Here is a 24,860-nt window from a genome sequence, read left to right as displayed (position 1 = left end):
TCTTTTTTTTTTTCTTTAAGAATATCTGTAAAGTGTGGATATCCCATTGATGCTTGATTATTTTAAGTCTTTTACATTTAACATAATTGGATATGGAAAAATTCTGGCAAAATTTCTTAAAGAAAAACATGAAGCATTTGTTAACTTCTGTGCCATTAATCAGTGGTATTCTTACTTTGATTACTAACAGTTTGTCACATTTTGCTTCCTTTCTTATTTGAAAATAAGAGCTGAAAACATGGTCTGGGTGAGGGTGTGTATCTGGGACTCTTCATGGCAGTTTGCACTCGTAAAGCAACTAGAAAGAAAGCAGTTTGTAACACAGAATTCACTTTACAGTGGAATCAATGATCTCATGGCTCGAGACCTTGTTACAACCCTATTATACATGCAGCTTAGTCCTTGTGACTGTCATCACTTGAGTGTGATGTGATTTGTTGAAAGGTGTTTGAGATAAGTGTTGGCAGTAGAGATGTAAATCTCAGATTTTTGAAGACTGCTCTTTTGTTCATGATCTTCTAGACTCTTTATTATTCATTTTGTGTACTTTGCTTTGTATTACGTTAATGCTTCTGCAATCTTAAAACTAAGCCAAACATGTTATCTTTTGAAATGGAAAAAGAACTTGAAAATATTGTAGAATTTTGTGCACATGATGAGGATGGTTGCCTTGCTTTTGAAGGGTAGAAATCAGGAAAAAGTTCTTCTTATATTTTAAAGCGCTGCTTAATACATGGGAAGCACCCCAAAATTCGATCACTCAATTAGTTGGCATGTTGAACAGAAATGAGTTGATGACAAGTACAATTGGCACAGAAAAACCACATAGGAAATATGTACTGAATATATATTCCAACTGTGACACATATCAATATGGCAGAGTTAATTTAGTTTCATGGTTTATAGCAGAAGATTAGTTGCAACTCCCTCTTGGAAAGACATTCCTGTCTGTAATTGCTTTTTTCTTGATGGGCTACAAAGTAAAAGAAGAGGCTGAAAAACTTTATACACTACATTGTATTTAAGAAAGTAGTCAACAGTCATTGGTTCATTTTTTTTTATCTTCACTTCAGTCTGAAGCTAAGGACAACAGGAAAGGACAACTTTTCCTGTTGTCCTTGTTCGTTGTTCTCAATCACCTCACTCCTCTGCTTTCTTCTGTTTCCTGTATGGGCCAGGTTATAGCATACATAGTTCAGATTCTTGTTCTGACAAAAGAGAGCCAGGGTTATCTGCTGCTGGGCTGTCTCCTCTTTTACTGCTACTGTCTGCACAGGGGGAGTCGAGGCGTTTTTGTTAGAACATGGAGTTTGATGTTCATCTTGTATCACTCGCAGTCATCTTTTGAGTCATGCCAGTTCCTTTGCGTCTATAAAGCGGCAGGATGTGCATCATGCTTGTTAGGAAACTGCAGCTGTGACCTTAAGGGAAGAAAGCTTGACACACAGTTGTGGTAAAGCGAATCACTGTTAGCCTTATGACCAAGGAAGTGCTTAACCTATATTTCCAGATCCGAGTTATCCTCTTACTTTACTGCAATGCAATATCCTTCAGACGTTTTTCCAACTAGAAATCCATTTGGATTAATTATTTAACTTTCACATTTCCTTTTTGTCTACTTCTGTTATCTGCATTAGTTTGCTAGTGCTGCTTTTTTTGCAGTCGATGCAGAGTCGACACTTTGTCCATCTGTTCCTAGCCTCCCAATGGCTTAGGGGACATGTAATCCCCCCATATTCCCCTCAAAGACATTTACTATAAAACATCAGCAGGATTATTGAGTTCCATTAATTGCAGCTTAACATTGAGCATTAGCAGCAGGGTTGTGATAATTATTAACCAGGTACAATATTTCTGTTCCATAGAGGAACTTGGAGCAACTTATTTAAGGCAGAATTACACTCGTATTATAAAGGGATTTCATACTCCGTACAAATAAATTCACAGGATTACAATTTAAGTAATTTTGGTCAAATGAGATACTGACTGAATAACAAATGAGCCCAACTAGGGGTGGGCATTTATCATATCGTTTATCATTTATTGTGATGAATTTCTTATAAGGATTTTGATTTGTTGTTGTCACAATGAATTCCAATTAATGTTTACAAAAACTGTCCTTTATTGTTGGAGTTGATAGTTTACTATTTTCTCTACTATTCAATAAAAGCATCAATAAATACCAATAAATTTGAAAATACACTCTCTGTACAATTTAATGATTCATTTCATGTGACCGGTGTCGTAAAGAAGCGCATTACAAATGGTAATGTTTTTCAAGAGTAGTATTTGTGTTTGTAGGGTTATAATTGCGGTGACACACAATCAGTCATATAGTCACCTAGAAAATATGTAATGAATAGTTGTCATCATCCCTTTTATTGTTATCACAATGGTACCAGTTCCTACTAATACAGTGGAGGAGAGAAGAAAAGAAAGTGAAGAAGCCATATGGAAGCTTGGAGACAAAGATGGGATACAATTGACTTCATGGGGAGGAAAAACAAGAAAATTGAGCAATAGGTAACGTACATAAATAAATGGTCGGGAATTCAGCAATCTGTTTTGTTTTATGGTGCGCAAAAACATGCAGACAATTTTAGTTGTACTAATAAGCATGTTCAAAAAATGAGATTTATTGCTAACCAAATGAAGGAGGGGCTTTCCTTAAGAGGCCACTATTGTGGATAGAGAAACAATATAGCAAATACAACAGTTTGCATTAAATGAGCGAGTAAACCTTTCGAGTCCTGAGTTGGACCAGCCTTTAAACCTTCATACCTGACAGATTTTGGTTCATATTGATGTGATGGCATCAGGCAGTTGCTGCAAATTTGTTGACTGCACATCCGTGACGCAAACCTCCGATTCCACCACATCCCGAAGCCGCGCCATTGGTTTGAGATGTATTGACAACACTGTCGTGTTCAAGAAATGGGTTTGAGATTAGTGGAGCTTGGCAACATATTGGATTATCCTGCTGGAAGTAACCTTTAGAAAATGAGTGCACTGTGATTGTAAAGGTCAGTAGCAAAGCCCAGGTAGGTTGTGGTGTGTATGAGGTTTAGTTGATAATAAGGGGTTGAAAGTGTGCCTAGAAAATATCCCTCATGCAATTATGCCTCCGACCTCAACCATGGATACAGGTTAAAACGGATGACTGAATGTTGTTTATGCCAATTTTTCACCCTGTTATTTGAATATTGCAGATGAAATTTAAGATAATCAAACCAGGCACCTGTCTGAGTGGCAGCCTCAGTTTACAAGGCTGCCACTCCTGTTCTTGACTGACAGAAGTGGCATCTGGGTGCGTCTTTTACTGCCCATCTTCCTTTAAGGTTTGACAGGTTTTACATTCAGATATGGCATTAACTAGCAACCAGTTTGCACATAATTCTTTGTAATCCCGAGATTGCACAAAAAAATCTCAGTAGATTAGCAGTTTCTAAAATACTGAGACCAGACCCAGTTGCTTGGCACCGATAACCATGCAAGGTTTAAAGTTATTTGAAGCATTCTGATGGTTGGTTGGAACATCAGCGAATCATCGCCACCATATCTAGAAGCATATGTGATTGATCAATTTGTATGTGCAGACAGCTCTACCTAATCAAGCCCTTGGTGAGTGTAGTTTATTGAACTAAGGAGATTTTACACTGAGGTAGTAACTTTCTCTATAGAGATGTTTATAATTCAGTTTCTGTTGTCAACTCCGAGACTTCAGTATCAAAAATAATTTGGATATACATTATTAGATTTGAGATCCTTGTCGAAATCCTGATTAGACATTTTAGTATGTGCTAGGTTCTATTTTCTTTTCTCATTTTCACAAACTGAACTATTAACCTACACTGGGCTTAAGTGGTTCTCTGCTCGCGTTGCCTGGCACACTTCAGGGGCCAAGCCCACACCGCCCCGCTGTGCTTGGACAGTACAGCTTATAATCCCTAGGTCCAACACGTGGCCAAATGTAGCCTGCATTCTCTTTCTTTGTGTGTGTGTGTGCACATTTAGGCCGCTTTCTGTATCTGTGTGTATGTGCGTGGCTGCCCAAGCTGAGCCTAATTCAGCCTGTCATATATAGGTTAACACTACTCCATAACCCACTCAGCCTATCAAAGGCGGGACATGGGAGGAGGGGGCCCAGTGGCCCCAGGGTCTGAGGCTGCGGCGACGACGGACAGCACCAACGGGTCGGCTTCTGACCGGCTGTCTGGCCCAAGAGTTGTCTACCTTCCTGGCAATTGAGCTGGCTTTGGCTGGTCATCCCTAATCTTTTTGTGTATTTAAAGTGTTAGGTTTACTGTATCAGCCGGATTAAGAAGCCTGGGTGGGGGTAATAAGCGTATTTTTGACAGCCGTTACTGCTGTAAGTCTCCGTATTTATTTGCCTACTAATCAAAGAGTGTGTCAGGCCGCCCTACGCTGATTAGGGGCTGCATCCGTAAAGCGATGTTTTGGTCATGTTTCTGTGACCGCCATGTTGTCAGCTGACTGCAACGACAATGAAGGAATGCCATTTTTCTCTCGCACACCACATTACCCTGCTCGCCCTGATAGGATTATAGCCTCCTCTGTGATTTTAATTACTGAGTTAAACAGACCCCCCACAATGGGCTTCGAAAGGGGCTGTGTGTGTGTGAAGGGGGGAGATGGGGCAGTCACATGGGGGTTCATTTAGACCAGAATTAAAAGAACCCTGTGTTCTGCAATTAGCATAAATGTTTGTCTGTGTGTATTAGGGTGAAGGCTGGCCTAATGCTAATTGACACATACAAAAATTAGCCTGTTGGATTAGGTAAAATGTTTTTTTTTTGTTTTTTTTGTTTTTTTAATGTAAAACTTACATTTATGCCTTGATTGGCATCTTAAATTTTAAGGCTTATTTTTAGACTCCTGGTAAAGCAAATACATGAAATATGTTGATTAATGTTCCACTTCCTACTAATCAAAGGAAGTGGAACATATAGCCTTGATTTAAAGGAACCATGTTTCAGCATCTTGGCAGTTTTCTGGAAACCAACAGTTAATTTTAGAGCTTTGTATATTTCTACCTTTAAAACATGTTTTTCTATCTATTATGAGCCACAAGCAGACAATTGAGTGAAAACTGATTATACATTTCTACTGTGAGTTTTGAGAAAGTTCATTTTTTATTTCTTTATTCCAACAGTAAATTATACATAGAATGGTACAACAGATCAGATGTCTATGCAATATGATGCAAGTTCACGCATGACTTTACTTTTGCTGCTGCACTACAAGCTTCCATCCATTCATAAACAATCTGACCCCTCATCTTCTCCTTCTGCTTTAAGAGGATAAATTAAGCATTTGACTCAAAATTAGGTCGTCATGTGGATATGTAATGTCGATTTGAAGTTCATGTAAAAAATTGACGTGAAAAAATAGAACTTTACATTGATGATGTCGGTGTTATAAGAGTCTCCAAATTTTGAGTCAGCAAATCTCATAAGTTATTGAGATCTGTTTCTCAAACAACACAGGAAGATCTCTGGTCAGCATCGCGGTCAACAGAAGATTTCTAACTAGAATAATTAAAAAGATAAAGCGCATTGCTCGGGACATGAAGGACACTTTTAATATCTCTTTGTAGCAAAATCAGCTTGTACTACTTTGTAGCGTCTTCCTTGATTCTACAAAGTGGTGGAATGTTTTAAAGTTCTTAAACTTCAGCCTTGAGCTCGCCATTTCTTCTATCTTGGTGCAGTTTTGGCTATAAAAGATGTACACAAGCTAAACATCTTGAAATTTCCTGTTAAGTGATTAGCACAAGTGATTGCAAAGTTGTTGTTAGGCAGATAGCTGAGTGTCTTAAACAGAAGGAATACATATTAAACTGTGAAGAAGTTTTTCAGGTGACTATTTTATGCCTGACCAATCACTTAATGTTACTTCGCTTTATTTAACAAACATTTCTTCTCTAGATCTGAAATGGTTTAAATTTTTTTACATTTTTTTTTTAAGTGTGTGTGGTCCGCTGTACATAATCATGTTGTACCATATTTGAAAAAAATCTATAAAATAAATAACATTTAATTTTCTTGTCTTCTATGTAGAAATCCAAAAGCAACAGTGCAGAGGACCAACAAGAAAGTAAACAATGACCCTACACTGCGCATTCAGAACCTTTCTATTCTCATCAGGCAGATTAAAGCCTACTATCAGGTAAGACGCTTTTCTTTTACTTAATCAAAAGTTCAGTTTTCTTGCTTGGGTTAATATGTTTTTGTATTTCTCTGTACGTGTCACATTTTATGTGGTTTTGGTTCATAGTTTTCAACCAGTTAGCCCAGAAATCAAATAAATTTCCCATCCAAGCTTTTGCTTGACTTACACATATTTTTATAGATCCACACAAGAACATACCCATAATTACTTGGCTGTATAAACAGAAAGATATTTGCAGATGTGAATGCGTGTGATGTGGTATCCAGATTATCCAGAACTCAGTTTAAATTTATGGAGCCATCTGACATCAGAAATGTAAAACACATAGATGCAGCTACATGTCTGCTGCTTACACTGACTCTCTTGCATTAATTTCAAATCTTAGCATTGGTGCAAGTGTCGTCCCTCTCAACGAGTTGACACACTAAGTGGAATTTGTTTGAACACAGCTAAACTTTCACAAGAAAAACTCAGAAGTGAAAGCAAGAGATATGCTCAGTTTCCTCTAAGGAGGTTTTATCTTGTCATCAGCCTTTCTCCACTTCATAGGCTTGCATCAGCTCAGCAAGCTTTAAAACATGTTGGTTTTTGTTCACGCCGTGATTAATCTTCACTTGATCAGAAAGAACATAATTTCAGTTTCTCTCTCATCTCCGCTAAAATAAACTACGGGAGACGAAATTTTAAGATGGGTTTCTGAAATAAGGATAAAACTTTGGTGTAATGATTTCAAGTACAGCGGTTGTAGATATATGCTGCTATTTTTGAAACTAATCTTTTTATTATGGTTTTGCTGTTTGGTCCTTGACATGAAAGAAGAGAAGAAAATGTTAAAATGAATGTTTTATACCACTTCTACACTGAAGTTTCTTTTTCTTCTATATCAAGAGTCACTTAAAAAAAAGTGTATTTCAAAACGTACTCAGACTTGTCTGGAGATCACAGAAAAGGGTCAACGCACTAACTAAGAATTTAGATGCACCTCTAAATTCAGGTCAGAAGAAATTCCTGTTTGTAGCAATGTCTTTCAGATTCTGTATTGAAATGTAAATCTATGATTTAACTCGAAATGAGAGTGCTTAGGAAAAAAGGTTTTTTGTTTTTCTTTCAAGGTGGAATTGGCTTTGTCGGCACATGTAGAGGTATCAGTGAGGCGATGCGGGTTCCTACGAAGTCCAAAGTCTTTTTCAGCTTGGTAATGGTGGTGCCAGTTGTCAGCTGGAATGGCGAATGCCATCTTTTTGGCGTGGTTTGTTGTTTGTTTGTCCTGTTTCTGTACCGTCTTGACCAAAAAGCTCGATGCCAGTCAGTAATTTGCTATAACTTCTATGTAAAAGCAGCCATCACAGCAAAATGTTGCAATATGTATTTAACATGAGTCATCATTTTTGTTGGAATAGCTTGGCATCTCGGTGGATTGTGACCCAACAGGCTGTTCCATCAGTGTGGTAAATTAAGGCAGTGATGTCAAAGTCTGGTCCTGGAGGGCTGGTGTCCTGCAACTTTTAGGACACTGGTCCAGCAGAACTTAAGCAAATGAATAGATTATCACTCAACTTTAAAAATTTAAAAAAAGTTTTTAGTTCAGCATAAGTTATCAAAAGTAATCACTGGTTAGTTTTTTGTTCACTGATTGCGAACATCCTGCTAATTACTCCTAGATTGTCTTATGGAAACGGTCACTCTATTGTTTCGCTGATGATGTTAAAAGCTCCATTAGGCTGCTTCAAATTGCCAGCAGAATTAACCGTTATAAGTGGCTACTTGGGTTAAGTTGTGACCTTCAAAGTCTGTGGAGGATGAGACGAGGAAAGGTTAAAGGCATTAGCAAGGGTCAATGTTGTGACTCTGTAAGCTACAAGACAAGTCCAGTGCAATTATATAATGGTAGCATTTGAAGGAGTAATAAAATGTTAGTTTTGTGCACAACTGTTGAATGTTACATTTGTGTTTTAATTTTAAGTCACTTTACTCTATTAATAGGTTGCCACATATTCTGAAAAAATTTAGGGATTTTTCTCTTCTTATTTTAAATTGGCTGTATTGTTGTTAAAACAAACTACTCTAGACTCAAATAAGTTTTTGAGTTCAGTAGCTGATTTAATAATTTTATCATTGTTTGTGGGGGGGGGAAAATTGACAATTAGCATGTTAATTCTACCCAATTAAATAATTAGTTTTGGTTCCTGTGTTTGATAAACGGTGGCGGAGAAATGTCTAAACATGCTATTGCTGAACTGGTGCTGTTTTCTGAACCATTTAGCTGTCAGGTTTGCATGGTTTTAGATTTAGGGGGACATTATGGGCCAACAATGAAACTCTTGTTCATGTTTGACGTTTGATTAATCCTGCCTATTTGTGTCTGCATCGCCCTGTTGACCTCTGGGTCACACTATTGTTCTGCCACTTGTGTCTGTAGGCCCCTGCCTTACAGAGACCACCTATGGGGTTTAAATCCCTCGCTATGTGTTCATCTGCCCACATGATGGCATTCCAAAGACTTTATTGCTCCCTAAAGGTTTCTTGATTGAATGCAATTCATGTTTTATGCCAAAGTGGAGGTAGAAGGCAAAGATTTTATTGAAACTTTTTTTTTGCCATTTTTCTCTATTTATAGTCATATTCAGTAAAAGCCAATTATAGATTTTATTGGTTTCATGTACAATAAACTTAAATGTGATGTATTCATTGCTGCAGGTGGAAAATTGTCATCAACAGAAACGACAGCTTGAAAACATCAGTGTGTAATTTCTATAAGCTGTTTCACTTATTGACATGAGTTACTGAAATAAATGACCTTCTCAATAATATTCTGATTATATACATCTATGTCCTGCTTATAATTTTTGAAATTACAATAAATCCAGCAGCAAAACAAATTCTGGGTGGAGAGCACACAAAGTGGATCAGATCAGTATTATTATTTCAATACGTGGACTTGAGCACAAAACAAAACGGGGCTTCTTCATTATCAATGTTTACAGTATAAATATCACAGAGAGCTGGAAAGACTATATATTCCAAATGTGTTGAGCTGTTAATGGGCTTTGTACACTGTGGTAGTTGTCGACATTTAAAATATATATATGTTAATATATCTATATTGGTCCCAAAATTGAAAACAATTCTAGATCCAATATCGGTGACTATGATGATGATCCATAAGGGCAGATCCGTTTAGCCTAATTCTATGCTTGGTGCATAGACTTGTGCAACATCGTGCTCTATTATTTATTTTTTACATCATATTTAGAATTCCTAATTGGATTTTCAGAACTATCTCAAAGGTTTGTTGCAGTTTTTTTATGTTTGACCTAGGTAGTCGATATATTGTTTTTGTCAGCATGTATTATACTTCTAATTTTACTGATTTAACAAATTAAAGTTGAGTTGTTTCTACATGTATGACCAAGCTGGTGAAGCAGTTGAAGTATTTAAGTGTGCTGTATTGGTGCAGAGTTATCAAATTTATAATTTACAGCATTTGTCTGTGTTTTTTTTTTTTTGTTTTATAAAGAAATGTTTTTACGGACTTCTTTTCTGTCTCAGATCGGTATTGGCTGATGGTAAATCTCAAACATCTGTGTCGGTATCGAAAGTGAAGAAAATGGATCTGTGCATCCCTAATTTATAAAACCAAACATATTTTCAAACGGCATCATTTATCTAAGATTATGTTTGTAAAGGATTGAGCCAGTCGAGAAGCAGTTTGAAAGCCATACATTTTAAAAACATAGGCCCATTTCTATTTACATTTGTTGTTGTTTATGTTCTGTGCATGGTGGTACAACACATGCTGTGCAGATGGTGACACGTTTTTCTTATTTTCATTTCTATCGTCTTAAACTTGAATTTTGTTGTGACTTCCTCTACAAAAAACTCATCTCTCTTTTCATAGGGATATCTGCAAAGCCAGACTCATTCTGTGCTTGTTCTAATGTATTTACTTTTTCTATACTCTGCACTAAAAGAAAGAGCTAATCAATTGCACAATTCCATTTTAGTAATTAATTTTAATTAAAATGGGGGAGATAATGGAAAGTAATTCATTTAAAGATTTAGGCAAGTCAGCAGCACTTTGTAAATGCCACCAAAAAATGCACTGATGTCAAAAGCTGTTTGACTTCATTAAATCTGAGTCTTTGCCAACTCCCTAAAGGATCTTCTGGTGTCGGGAGGAAACCTAATTCATTAAGTTTGTTGGATTCTTCTAGGCAGACAGTTGAGGACCTTTCCTGGGTCTGTTCTTTGTCCTTCACCTCCCCCCACTCTTTCTTCCTCCTCTCATCTCTGTACTGTGTGTAATTTTAGGAGCTTGTATTGAGAGCGTATGAGGATGAGTGAAGGTTGACAAGAAATTCAATAATGACGGCTTACATTTCATAAAATGAGCTCTCTTGGGCTGAGCTGAGTGTTTCCACATCATGTGTCATTTTGGTGTAAAATCATTGTTTTTCCCTCCCAGTTAAGATATATTGTGTAGGAGGTCGTCTACGTCTAGACAGGCTCTACTCTTTGATTTCAGAATCTGGTAAACAGATCAAGACTGGGGGAGCTGTGACCTGCCTCCCCGTATAAATTGTATTGCACTTTTTTTTCCCTTTTTTCTTTTTTTAATGGAAGTTAAAATGCTGAAGTCCCATTTTCTGTAAAATGGAACACATTTTCATAAAATTCAGCACTATTTTGGAGCAGTGTATTAACGTTTACAGTTGCTTGGTCATTTTTCCTTTGATTTTTGCACGGCTTAGTCCGCTGAAGAGTTCGAAGCCTCAGTGGTTTGTCCAAATATATGCTGGGCCTCTTTTTAATTTAGTGGCCTTGGTTTGGCATTCTCAGGCAGAATGTAGCACAGAGTCTAAGCCAGATAAACTCAAATCTTTGAGCATTAACTTATTTTTTTTCTCTCTCTCTCTCTAAGCTCCATTATGGGGTTTTTAAAGTTGTGTTCAAAGACAATCTGGTCTCACTCACTGTCAAAATTATCTATTCAGACTGACACATGTCATCTTAACTTTTTGTACAGTGTATAGTTGTACAGTTTGTGATCTGTAAAATGTTAAAACTTGCATACGTTTATCTCTTAGACGGTAACGTTTGTCTGTGGTCCCATCTTTAAAGCTGTAGATGTTATGGTTGAATCAAAAGCATGTCTGTCCTCTTTCCCATCTCTTCAGTCTGAGGTGTGGCATAACTGCTGGGAGCTGTGTTTTGACTATTGTAACAGAGAACCCTATTCATGCAAACTACGTCTCTCCTTGAATCTCTGCAAGGATCAGTCTGAATATCGCATGGTGGCTTATGAAAACTGCTTGATGCTTCGTACTGGTTTACTATGTTGGCGAGATTGCAATTTAGCTGATAAATCTTGGTTAAACTTCAGTTTTAGACCCTTCATTTGTTTCAAATGCTTATAGATCCCTATTAAATTGCTGACGTTACCCTAGTCTAACCTTTTATTCAACACGCATTTTATTGCCGTATTTCACACGAACTGCAAAAGCCTGTCAGTTCCTTTTTTGACTTTCCAGCATCGGTGGTTAAACAAGTTTATTAGGGCACAAGCTGACAGCTGCAGGCTAACTGCATGTCGTCATGCAAAGTCACATGTTAGTCTGAGTTTTTTTTGTTGTCAGCTAACTGGCTAGGGGTTTTCTATATAGCTATACAGTAGCTATATGAATCCATCCTGAAAGTCTATTTATTTGTAGAAATAATAAGCAGATGATCATTGCTTCAGTGACCATCTATTTGCTTTGGTCCTGAATTTCAGCAAAGCAGCAAATATCACAGTTTGATATAAAACCACATCCATTTAATTAACTTTTAAGGCTTAGAGTGTAGCAATGGATTTCAGTAGCCAGACCTGCTGATGTGACTTTATTTACTTACTTAATATTAAAACAATTAGCAGAATAAGTCTGCATGAACTTAATCTCTACAACTTGGTGATGTGAAGCAGCATACCTTCTTGGAAAATGTATTTGATATGACTTAAGCTGAATATTTAATGATACTAAATGATTTTCAGTCTGATTTAGTGAGAAGAGGATGACAAGTGGTCTCCTCTAACTTCTGTTACTTTAGTAGTAGATGGGACTTGGCAGAACTTCTAAATTATCTACAAGCTCGACTAAGGAGGACTAGCTTGTCTCTTATGTTCTATTTCTTGTCAGAACACTTCATTGATTGAATCGAGACCCTGACCAAGGTATTTCTGAATCCTTTTATTAAATTCAACTTCCCATACAAAATGAATCCTGATTGACATTCCTAATAACATGCATTTCTAAATCAAGTGTTTTTTTTTTTTTTTAAAGAGATGCTTTAGAGAAATAAATTCAGTGATTCCTGGACACATCTGTAGAATAATAATAATAATAATATTTGTTCGACTGCATGTTTAGTTTAACTTTGGCACAAATAACGACCCACATATATCATCACGCAATCCCAGCCTTCACTTGGAGCTGAATATGTCTGCATGCAGTTAGTTTGTGTTTGCTTTGAAGCGGAATTAGTGGCAGTAATGATACGGCACTGGTTCCCATATACTAAAATGAAACCATTTCACAGTAATAAGGGGAAACATCAAGCTGGGTTCTTGTTTTGCTGAACAAATAATGAATGCCTGGAATATAAACTAAATCTCCATGTTGATTTCATTGATGATTTATATTCAGCCAAAAGAATATGTTTGCATTTGGTCGACTGTTTACGTCTAACGACTACCACTGCCTTCTCGGGAGCGACTGTGTAACTAAAACATAAAGAAATGAAATCATAGTGCAGCGTGGGCAACAAAGCAAGACTAAAGATTAGCTGCCAGCTTTTTTTGAGCATGGTTAAAATTGACCAATTATCTCTGTCTGTCTCTTTGGTTGTCAATTTGAGAACATCTGTGTGAAATGTAACCATCTGTTTGGCATAGTTTAAAGTTACAGTCACTGTTTGCGTTTTGTTCCATTCATGCCAATCAGGGTGCTAGCCAAATGCAGAACCATGTGACTTGAGACTGAGTATTAAAGGCAAATATTAATTTATTTTTTTGGCTTCGAAGGTTTATTAAAATGTGTCATGCTAGAGAATACTAGCAACCTTGACTTGGATAGATTGTGATTGTGTGAACTTTTCCAGCCAGTGTGAAGCGGAGCCCTTGGGTGATGGGTTGAATTTGAAGAGGTCAGACTTCCCCTGCCCACCTGCCACAACCACTCCACTCATTGTGCCTCAGGGCTGTGTTGTAAAACACATCTTCTAGCTAATAGATACCATAGAAATACAAAAGAAACTAGATACTAATGACCAGCTTCCTCCACCTCCTCGTGTAAAATATCAGGTGCCCATCTGCCTGTTGGTTTCTCTCAAGTGAGAAACCTTTATCATATTGAATGATCTTATGAGAAATTTTAATTTGCCATTAAAGTAGAAAGTTTGTTGATTTGAGTTTTATTTTTTCTTTCTCACTTGATGTTATAATAGTGCAAATATTTAAATTCATTTAGTTGGTTTTTGGCAGCTGGTGTGTTCGGATAGTTTTACCAGCTTACCCATCTCTTCTTGGAAGTGCTAGTTGGATTTCCTGTAAAGGCCTGAAGTGATAATGGCTTGCTTCCTAAACCTTTTTTATAGTCCTGTTGAAAAAGCTTTCTTTGCATTGATTCACTTCACGGGGATGCAGTGAGGACTTGTGCAAGTGCGATGACTTATCTGCGTTTGAATATGCATGTTTACACTAGAAAAAGCAGAAGGATGTTTCTTCCCTTTGCTGGTGGGGAAATAACCTTTTTGATCTCCTAATTGCTGCAGTCTTTTTACAGTCTGCAGTGGTCATGAGAGCTTGCCGGTGTGTGCGCACATGTGTTTGTGTGTACATTTACTGTATCATGTGCAAGAGGCTCTCTAGCATGGGGAGAATAAACCCATCTCCTCGTTTCTATGGTAACTCTCAATGTCTGCAGAATGGGTGTGATTCAAGCTTTCAGGGTTCAGGCACACACATACACTCTCTCATGGAGTAGTTGTACAATTAGTCCCCTGTTAAAGCGTTGCCGCTAGCGGAAGTTGTGCCTGGGTGGAGGGATGGAAAGGTGGAGTTTGTTATGGAGGGCAAACTGGGCCAGTAGAAACACAGCCACTTTGTAATCTTTCCACCCGTCTGCATTTAAAATAATAAATAAGAATTGTATACACACCGCCATGTCTACTGAATTTAACATTAAACACAGCATGGCCCTTGCTTTATGCTGTTTGAATCTGTGTATATGACTAGATGTTCAAAATGAGAATCTCTTAATAATTCAGGTGTAGTTTGCCTCGGTTGTTTTTGTTGTAGAAGAAAAAGAATGCCTCATCAGAATGGGATGGAGGATAATCGATGAGATTTTCGTTATAATACAAAACGTACCTGAAGAGATGGACTGATCAAAATGCTGCATTCATATCATCCACAGCTATTTTTACCCTGACTTTCTGTAGATGAGCAGAATTTCCTGAGACGATAAATTTCCCAAAGCTAGCTTGTTTCCATGCACACACGGAGTTGTGAATCAGCCCTTTAACCAGGACTTCATTTAATCAGTCTGTGTAAACATCTCTGTGGGTTGGAAGAGGATCCAGTGTTGAAAAGCCTTGAATGATGCAGGAATCAATAATACAGCAACGTTGTGTCGGAGTAGAGGGGGGGATGGTGTTCGACGGACGGATGGATGTATGTGGACAGAGATAGTAACGGCTGTCCTGCAGTACTGGAGTGACACGTGATGGGTTTAGCACCTCACAATTTTTCCATATTTCATTTTTATCTACATTTTCACATGCTTCTCTCCAACACAAAGCACTGGCTGTTCCACACCCCCCCAGTGTGGCATTGACAGGATTAACTAGATAGAACATTGGAGAGACTGAAATATTGACCGAGCCAAAGACATCTCTGCAGTGACGGCCTCAGCAGAGCAGTACGCTTTTTATTTAAAAGCCTTAGTATATCCTCACATGCTCAGTGTGGTGGTTGTTATTCCCATTTCGGTCATGTTTTATGTATGAAATATAAGCTATTGCTAGACAAGTCAAGATCTATATTGGCGTGTCTCAGCTTTGGCTTTTTTATTGCGACTAATCCTCACAGCACATTATCACCATTATCCAAGTCCAGGCTGTACCCTTTGTATCACTTTTAAGATGTAATGCCAAAGAGGAGTTGACTTTCACTTGATCTTATTGTTTTCTATCCATTCCTAGATCCTTAAAGTCCAGTAGTGTTAAAATTAACTTCTCCGTAAGGCTGAATGATAATTCTTTACACATTTTACACACTTCAGGTGTGAAGTGAAAATCTTTAATGGCAGAACTTTGAGGTGTCGGTGCTGAATATTTTTCAGAGACTAAGTAGACATCAAATCGGTGTTCCACCTCTACCGAGGCTTATGAAATCATATTTAGAAAATGTTTGAAGATGAAAGTAAAAGTATCTGAGCTCTTTTTCAACACACCAATCGATTCAGCCTGCAGATCACTCAGACAAGTGCAGCTGATTGAGAAGCGAAATAAGAGCGGTAGAATTGGATGTAGGCATTGGCAGTATGAGGGGTCTTGACCGTGCCACGTAGGATATTACGAAATTACCTCAAATATGTAAAATACAAACGTGTCTCAGGTAGGCCTGTCGCGATAAACGATAAATCAATTAATCGCACAATAAATTAAACCTATCGACCTCATTTTAATTATCGGCTTTATCGTCTCTTCCTGCCTTTTTTCTTTCTGTTGATGGCACTGAATGAAAAAAGGCTCAAGTCCGGTGCTCTCCAGTAACCCCTCCCTTCCTCATTTCCTTTGTGTAATGTCCAGCGCACACTACACGAGTTGTCGGCCCATTTTCAAAACCAGAGACCACACATTAGCCGACAGAAATCCTAGGTATAACGGTTCGATCGGGTTCGTCGTGCCGTGTGATGTTCAGCCACGTGGGCACAAAATAATGGCTACAAGTCCAGTTAATTCATTTTAAAACCAGGCATTAATCAATGCTTTCCTAGAATCTACCTGTGATGCATGTTGCTAGAGTCGGGTAAAGTCCTGACTGAATGAAAATCATTATAACCTATTTATGTCACTTTAACGAAGAGCAGCTGAGAAGTTACTGGGTTTATCAACTGCAGTAGCAATTTGGCTCCAACTCCTCCCCTTGTCATTTCTATATTCTTTGCACAAAATGTTAAATAAATATTAATGTTGTTTCCACATATCTCCGATGTCCGCTGGACTTCGGGTTGCAGCCATGTCAGCTGTTTGGGATTCCCCTCCGTAATTGCCCCTCAGAAAGCAAGGAGGTGAATCCGCGCTTTCTGATTGGCTACCTGTCACATTCAGTGTTAAAGCTCCCAGTCGGGGAAAACCCCTGATTTAGATCAGAGCGGCCACGACGACCTAGCGTAACACACCTCACACTATAGGTTGATCGATTACGAAATCACCAGCGACAATCTTAGATCGTTGACCGATCTAAGATTGTCATAAGGGGAAAATAGGGGCAAAAAGTCATGTAGTATGAACCATTGTATTAGATAGTCGAATGTGCCCATCTTCTCTATTTGAATCTACTGATTACTGAAGGGCAACATGGTATACAGACTTCATAATCTGCACTCTTTTGGTTGAATGCAGTATTTATTTCCACTTTGGCTTTATGTTTAGTTTTTATTCAAGTACGTTTTTTGTTAATGGAGACTGAGAATCCATTAACACTGGAACTGATTTAGTTTATCAGTTCCAGTGTTGTGTTCTTTTGAAAATAAAGTGCATCTATCCATGGCAGGAAATCGCATGCATTATTAGTCCATCCATTTTCTTACACCCTTGTCCCTCAGTGGGGTTGGGAGGGTTGCTGGTGCCTATCTCCAGCTAGCGTACCGGGCGAGAGGCCGGGTACAACCCTGGACAGGTCGCCAGTCTGTCGCAGGGCAACACAGAGACACACAGGACACACAACCATGCACACTCACACCTAGGGGCAATTTGGAGAGTCCAAACCTGACAGTCATGTTTTTGGACTGTGGGAAGAAACCGGAGTACCTGGAGAAAACCCACGCATGCACAGGGAGAACATGCAAACTCCATGCAGAAAGACCCGGGCCAGATATTGAACCCAGAACCTTCTTGCTGCAAGGCAACAGCTCTACCAACTGCACCACTGTGCAGCCTGCATTATTAGTCATTTCCATTAAATCAGTGTCAAAAGGTCTTGAAACAATATTATTGTTTATCGCAATAATTTTTTAGACAATTAATCGTCCAGCAAAATTTGTTATTGTGACAGGCCTAGTCTCAGGTGTTATTCATAACAGAAAAGCATAAATTATTTCAAACTTAGCTGAACTGAATTGCTATTGGAAAGTAAGGTTCATAGTTTTGGCTTATTGACTGAATATTAACACGTTAAAATGATAAGCGTACATTCTGCATAGTGTGCAGCATGTTAATTAGCAGGTTGTCTTAAAGAGAAAGTAAAGGGTTTAAGATAAGTGTTGTATCACAGTATGTTAAGATGCTAGGCGACCAATGCTGCTCTTTGTTTCAGGATTATCTAGCAGGTGTGTTCAGAAAGGATTTCTGACTTGGTGACAGATGTACATTTACTGTGGCATGTTGTGACCAGCTGAAATCTTATGTATTTGGTTAGTGACAGAAAGCACAGCTGTGTTCATATCATACTTTGCAAATACACACTGCCAGAGAAGGGGGCAGGTGTGTGTGTGTGTTGTTGTGACAGCTGTTTGGAGATTGTGTGTTACTTCTCATGACAGATAAGTATTTTTTATTTTGGTGTTGGATACAATGTTACACAGTTGGGAATGAGTAATTTTTGCCTCAAACTTTTTCACTTTTGATTCAAATCTTTATTTGGTTATTTGTGTGTGTGTGCGTGTGTGTGTGTGTGTGTGTGTGTCCAGCTGCTGTCATGACTTCATGGTCAGTTGGCTGTCAGACACACCAAATGTCTCTCTGTGAGACATAAACTGTGACTGCCTGTTTTGTGGTGATTATCCTGACAGAAGCTTGTGGAGTCGATCTGTCTGAGTTTTCACACCTGATGGTGGTTTGAGTTATTATTGCCAGGATCATTGTTTTAATCACAGCTACATCTTTTCATCATCACTGTATTTGGTTGATGTAACATGTCGAGATAAATACTCAACATTAAGAACTGCTGATGGGATTTTGACTATCACATTTGCTTGTAGGTAAAAAGTAAACAATGAAATGTTCAAGGTGGTTGACTTATTTTAACTTTAAAGAAGGCAGGTTTGAATACAGCGCTCGTTTTTTGTTAGTTTTTTTAGTTAGTTTTAGTTGCTTTTATAATAAAAATCTTTATTTTGAGTTAATGTTGGAAAACTTTGTGTATGACCATTGGCAATGCAGAATGCTGATTTTTCTATATACATGTATATATTACATGGACATAAAGGTTTCACAATATCATATAATTTGGCTTTCTAGCAGAATATTAGAGGAACGTTTGGAATGCATATTTTTCAGACGCATTTCCAATTTTCACAAAAACACTTTTCGTCCCTACATAGATGATGGTGTGCAAAATATTCAGATTGTGTTAGAAGCATCGCAATCATAATCCATGTTCCCTAAATCATTCAGAATTCCTCCTAAGAAGCAATTTAGTTATCTGGTTTATGTCTTCATTTGGATGACTTTTTAGTAGCAACAGCAGATAATGAACAAAAACAAAAATCTAAAAAAAAAAAAACGGCATTAAATATGTTTTTATAAGAACTTTTGTAGAGTTTAACTTTTACATTTATAATGTTTGTCTCACAAGCTTGATCTAAATTTAGTTTTTAACCTTTTTGCCACAGGAGAGTCTCCAGCAGTTGGTGATGATGCCTTTGCCAAATGTTCTGGTTCTGGGCCGGAACCCACTCTCTGGTGAGTAAAGTTTTTATTGACAGCACAATGACACGATTTCACAGGTAAACTGTCTGAATAATGCTGTACAGGTTTTATTTGAGTACTCCAAGGCAGTTCTCTGGTTCAGCAGTGCAGGTAGTGAGTGTAGTAGCAGCGCAAAATGAAGACATGACACTTTTGCATAGCTTTCGTCTATTCATTTAAAATAAAGCCACAGACTTGCTTTCAATAATCTGGTGCTTTGATGTTTTCTTCTTTGCCAGAGGATTTAATTTTACAGTTACTTTTATCTCTGTCTCCATATGTTTTTTAATGAGTGGATAATTCAGAAGTTATAAGTTATACTGTGTATACTGTGTTATATAGTGTAACAATTGGACTTTATGTGGTAAATAGTAGGACTAAAAAGAAAGTTGGGGGGGGGAGCTAATTCTGCTTTTGAGGTGATTGAAAATGGACAGTTTAGTTGCTTGGCTTCAGGTTACCTTTGTCGGTTACTATGTACTTACTGCAGGGATGCTACAGCAAGCCAAATCTGTGGAGTTCTTTGACCCGAAATGCTAAATTCATCCAATCAGTTTGTAGTACGCCTTTGACCCTCTGACTTAGTCACGCTATGTGATCTGTCTGAGTGGCGTTAGGCAGCAGTGACGCAGTATCAAGTGCTCAGTGTCATAAAAACATGTTAAAGCAGTTTGACCTACTCAGCCTTTCTGCTACCTGATATCTCAATATGAAACCTTTGAGGAGAACAAAAGTAAAAGCAGGTGGCGTTTGAAATTGATCATAAACAGAGTGTTAAAAGGTTTGTTAGATAAAAGGAGAACGCTGATTAAATTGTTTACCAGCCAGCACAATCATCAACAGAACGGTTCATTGACTTTGTGTTCATCAGTTCATAATCAGCCCTTCAAAACAGTGAGTTGTTCCATGCTCAACTCAGACTCTGATGAAAGATCTCTATGACTCTTTAAGCAAATAAAATGGCTTCTTTCCTCCCTTGGCTTCCTTCGTCACACTTTCACCATGTCAGTCATTGGTATTTTGGGGTTTCAACACTCTTTATTCGCCTCTTCAATTTTCACTCACTCCAAAAGTAAATAATTCAACAATGGAAGCTGCAGGTAATGCACTCATGCTACTCACCTGCGTCATGTTTTTGACTTCTTTTACAGCTGTTACATTTCTGGATACCATTTCAAATAAATGTCCAGGCAGTGTATCAAATGGGTTTTAAGACATTTTGAAAATTACATGACTAATCAAACTCCATCTCTGCTACCTGCTTTTTGAACAATTTGATTGCTTCAGTGTTGAGTCAGCAGTAGGAGCTGACAAAATGTCATTTTTTTGTAAAAATCAATGAGGCGACGTACCTCATTGTTCATCCATGTGAGCCTACCAGTTATTTTTGGCTAGCTACTGAAGGTTATCTACTCTGCCGCATCCCACAATCCTTAGTGACGGAAGGGCATTTGTCTCATGCTTGCATTGTATGCCCAGTTGTGATGTCGAACTGTGTTCACACCATAAACAAACCACTATAAAGCCTCAGAAACTGGTATCGTTCAGGAGAATCCCAATTGTCTCTTTGTACACTTTTTCTAAAAATGCTAGTTCAGAAGATGATGCTATATTTTAAAGCTTTTCTACAGCCACCGAGTAGTCAAAGCCAGACCAGGCCAGTGCTCTGCGTGAAGCCTCTAGTGCGGTAGATGGGGGGGCAGACAGGAAGTATCAGATTCCTTAAAGACTTGCCTCTCCTTTACCTTTATCTTGTCAGATAATCGGTCAGACCAGGAGCGAATGAGAAGCGAGGGTTCGCTGGCTGCCAGCTGAAAGTCATCGGCCATGTGGCTTTTATTATGCTCCTGTTTGAGGGGGCTGGGGGACAGTGCTGAGTGTGTGTGAGCACATGCATGTGTGCGTTTGGTTGGCGATTGGGGGAAGGGTGTCCTTACCACAGTGAACAGTGGAAATGCACTGTATTACACCCTCCCGATCCCCCCAAGGCTCTGAGTCTGAGCTAGGCTCGGCTGCCTTGCATAAACACGCACAGTGAGACACACACACTCCTTTGCTTGCAAGTACTGTTTAGTCAGTGTGAGTACAGAACCCGTACATGCCAGATTACCCTTTGTTACTGTAAATACTGAAACTTAATTAGTTAAATTTCTTTTAAAATGTTTTCTTTTAAAAAAACCTGACATCTTGAATGCTTTTAATACGCATTTAAAAGGTTGTTGTTCTTGTTGTATAGGCCTGGGCTGTAGCTGACATCTTTCTCTTGTTTTCTTTCAAAAAGCACATTAGAAATCAACAATTCTAGGTTTGCATAAATTATTTTATAAAAGAAAGAAAACTGTTAAAGTGAGAACTGAATATTTTGAGATCTTAATTATTCTCGTGTGTATCTTTAACACAGAATAGACACGACAGAAGTCTCTCCAATAAACAATGCTGTCTATGGCAACCATTGACTTTGATCATTGTACCTCATCTTCCATCACACAAATACCCTAAAATAATCCAAACTAAGATTGATCAGTTTTTTTTTCTCTCTCTCTCTCTGGGATGAAATGAATATTAGCCTGGAAATAACTGTGTCATCACTAGTAAAGAGGTCTGCTTATTCCCAATGACTATCTGTCACGGCTGAGGAAACGGTGCTGTAGCAATAAACTGCACATGCCCACAAACACTTTTTTTTCTTCTCATCCTCCCTCCCTACATCCTCACAAACTGATTTTGACCTCTGTTTTCCTGCCAAGAGGATCAAAACGGGGCAGAAGGCTTAGTCCAGGTGGCGACACTGAAGGAGGAGCTTTTGTGTAACGATGCTATGGGAAGGAAGGACGGGTGGGTGGATGTGTGCTGCAAAGAGTACATGGATGAAATGAATGTATGAGCAGCAGCGGAAGAGGGATGCAGACCAGATGAGGTATGAAGTGAGACAATGGAGCCTCCTTTAAGCCTTCAGCTTGTGCTTCTGGAGGGAGATTTCTTCTATTTTCAGCCTTGCCTCTCTGCCTCCCTGCTGCTGCTCTGTCTCTCTATTTATCTTTTTTTTTTTTTAAGCTTGTGATGCTTTTCCTCCTTCTGTCTCCGTTTGTTTTTATCTTGCCTTTTGCCTGCTTCTCTCTCTTGTTCCTCCTTTCAAACCCCATAAATTATTTATCCAGCGGGGTTCCTTATCTCTTCTGAGTAGCTCCAGTAGATTTGCTGGTCTAAATCCCTTCACTGACTATAATAGGTTTTTATGGTTTTTAATAGAGGGTTTTTAAGCTCTATAGGTTTGGGACGTTTTACTTGTTGTTGCTCTTCTAGACTCAAATCTGCAAAAATTCATATGGAACATATTTTATTTCATGTCATAAATAAGGTACTGGTGTAATTGGCTTTACACATTTACTTAAAATATTCAGAAACGGACTAGTTTTACAAGCTATTCACTTTGTGTTTATCAATATCTGTTGAGTTCAAGTTTGAGCTGCGTAACTGCTCCAGATTTTGAGCTAATCCCAGAGTCCTTTGATTTGGTTAAATGGAAAAGTGCCAACTTTTAACACATTAACAATTATTTAGATGCTTTTAAATGAACATTACCGTATTTTCCGAACTATAAGGCACACCTAAAAACTTTCAATTTCCTCAAAAGCCGACAGTGCGCCTTATATATGGACCAATATTGAGCCACAACAGGTCTAGCAACTACGGTAAGCCATAGACATAATATAAGAGTAGACCCCCGCATTGGCTGCTCTGGCGCAGGAAATATGGCGGCCATCTTGGAGCGGTCGTCCCTAATACTTTGCTATTAGGGCGGGGGAAGAGAGAGACTGCGGCGGCACCGTGTCGGTTGGTCTGTGTTACCCAGAAAGCAGTTGGGCACAATATTGCAACACCAACACCGTTGGTGAAACAATGACAGCCTACTATATAAAGTACTGAGGGACCACTTCTTTATTTTTACACATCCACATTTGTAGAGTACGGAACAAATCGCGTCCCGTATAGGTTCAATACGGAACGGGTGGCAACCCTAACTGTAGCGTCTATTCTATGTGCACCGCATTATAAGGCACATAGAATATGATATATGATTTGTATATGAAAAAAGTTTTAAAATAGGCCATTCATTGAAGGTGCGCCTTATATTGTGGAAAATACAGTACTTAAAGTTCTTTCTTCAGCTATGTTTTTTTACAACACAAAACAAATGTAAATTATCAGGAAAAAGTAAAATGAAGACAACTTTGAAGCATTCGGGCAAAGATGAATACGCCAAAATCACGTTTTCTTAATTGTATTTTGAACCGGATGGAAAAAACATTCCATGTATACATGGATTTAATTATCAAATGACCAAATCTGTTTTTTTTATTTTCTGGTAATTCTGGTAATTGTTTGGAATATGCCAAAACTTTAACACAAACCTGCCTCACAAAGAATAGTGTGAATATGCATGAACCAATCGGTATCTGTCATGTTTCCTGTTGTCAAGCAGCAACCCTGTTCTTCCAATGTCAGCTCTGGCTGATATCCATCCATGTTGTGCAGATAAACTTGCTGGGAGCGTGCCTGGAGGCACAAACGCTCCATCCTTTTACAATCGATAAGTGAAAAGAGACGAAGACGAGAAATTACTCGTTTGTGATATCTGGTGAATTTTCGTCTCTTGATTAAGTTTTATTACAGTAAACAACAAAATATAATAATTGTCAACCGATCTGTCAGATTTATTGTCTTATAACAGTGTTTTCCAACCACTGTGCCGCGGCACACTAGTGTACCGTGAGTGATCGTCAGGTGTGCCGTGGAAATGATCCAATTTCACCTACCGTATTTTCCGGACTATAAGCCACTACTTTTTTCCTACACTTTGAACTTCTCTGTGGATTTTTCTTCAACTCTTCAGCTCTTTAGCAGGAAGTGAATCATTGGAAGTCAAAATTGAAAATCAAAGAACGCGCTAATTTTCATTTCGAACGAGCAGCAGGCACGACAGAGAAATGTTTTCAAACTCGTATGATGCAGCTTCTAAGTTGAGGAGTATCGATCTGGCAGGACGGGAGGGAAATCAAGCCGCTGCACGTAAACTCGGCGTGAACAAAACCGGATTTGGAGACGGAGAACTGCGTCCTTAACATATCCAGAAGTTATTAGGACGCAGCCCTCTGCTGGGTCCTTATGGGAAACAGAGAGCGGCAGAGATACCAGCGGCCTGTTGTCCTGTGCGGCTGATATATGCAAGTTTCCAGGGGGGGAGTTAAAAAAAATTTGAAGGTACGGTTTATAGTATGGTGCGCTCATAGTCTGGAAAATACGGTAATTGGTCTTAAAAGATTTTTTGAAAACGAATTGATTATCTGCAAATAATGCCATCTTTGAGTGTCTTTGCTGAAGTTGTGACTAGCAGCGTAATCATGTAATTTTATTATCACTAGATGGCAGTAGGCACCGAGCATTTTACATTAAAACAAGAGAATTGGTGATGCATGAATGTTACCACATTAATGCATCACACACGACAGTGTTGTGGCGGTGTTCAGGTGTATTTTTGAAGTGGACATATTAAGTGCAATTTGAAATAAGAAATGTAAAATATGATTTTTTTGTTTATTTGATTCCTATTCAAGACACTTTGATAAGAATGACTATACAGTGGGGAAAATAAGTATTTAGTCAGTCACCAATTGTGCAAGTTCTCCCACTTAAAAAGATGAGAGAGGCCTGTAATT

General features: G+C 38.4%; 1 protein-coding gene across 8 annotated transcripts in view; it reads left to right on the top strand.

The window, feature by feature from the left end:
* ccdc88ab (coiled-coil domain containing 88Ab) overlaps window positions 1-24,860 on the top strand; it is a 70,005-nt gene that overhangs the window by 6,612 nt on the left and 38,533 nt on the right. For all 8 annotated transcript variants that reach the window (XM_017309029.1, XM_008428753.2, XM_008428750.2 and 5 more), the window contains exons 3-4: window positions 6,081-6,189; window positions 19,068-19,137. In XM_017309029.1, coding sequence (XP_017164518.1) covers window positions 6,081-6,189; window positions 19,068-19,137 — 179 coding nt within the window. The remainder of the gene's footprint in view (window positions 1-6,080; window positions 6,190-19,067; window positions 19,138-24,860) is intronic.

Source organism: Poecilia reticulata, linkage group LG15 (genome assembly GCF_000633615.1).
Source record: "Poecilia reticulata strain Guanapo linkage group LG15, Guppy_female_1.0+MT, whole genome shotgun sequence".
NCBI lineage: Eukaryota > Metazoa > Chordata > Actinopteri > Cyprinodontiformes > Poeciliidae > Poecilia > Poecilia reticulata.
Note: the sequence above shows the minus strand (reverse complement) of the source record. Positions and strands in the feature narration are given on the sequence as shown.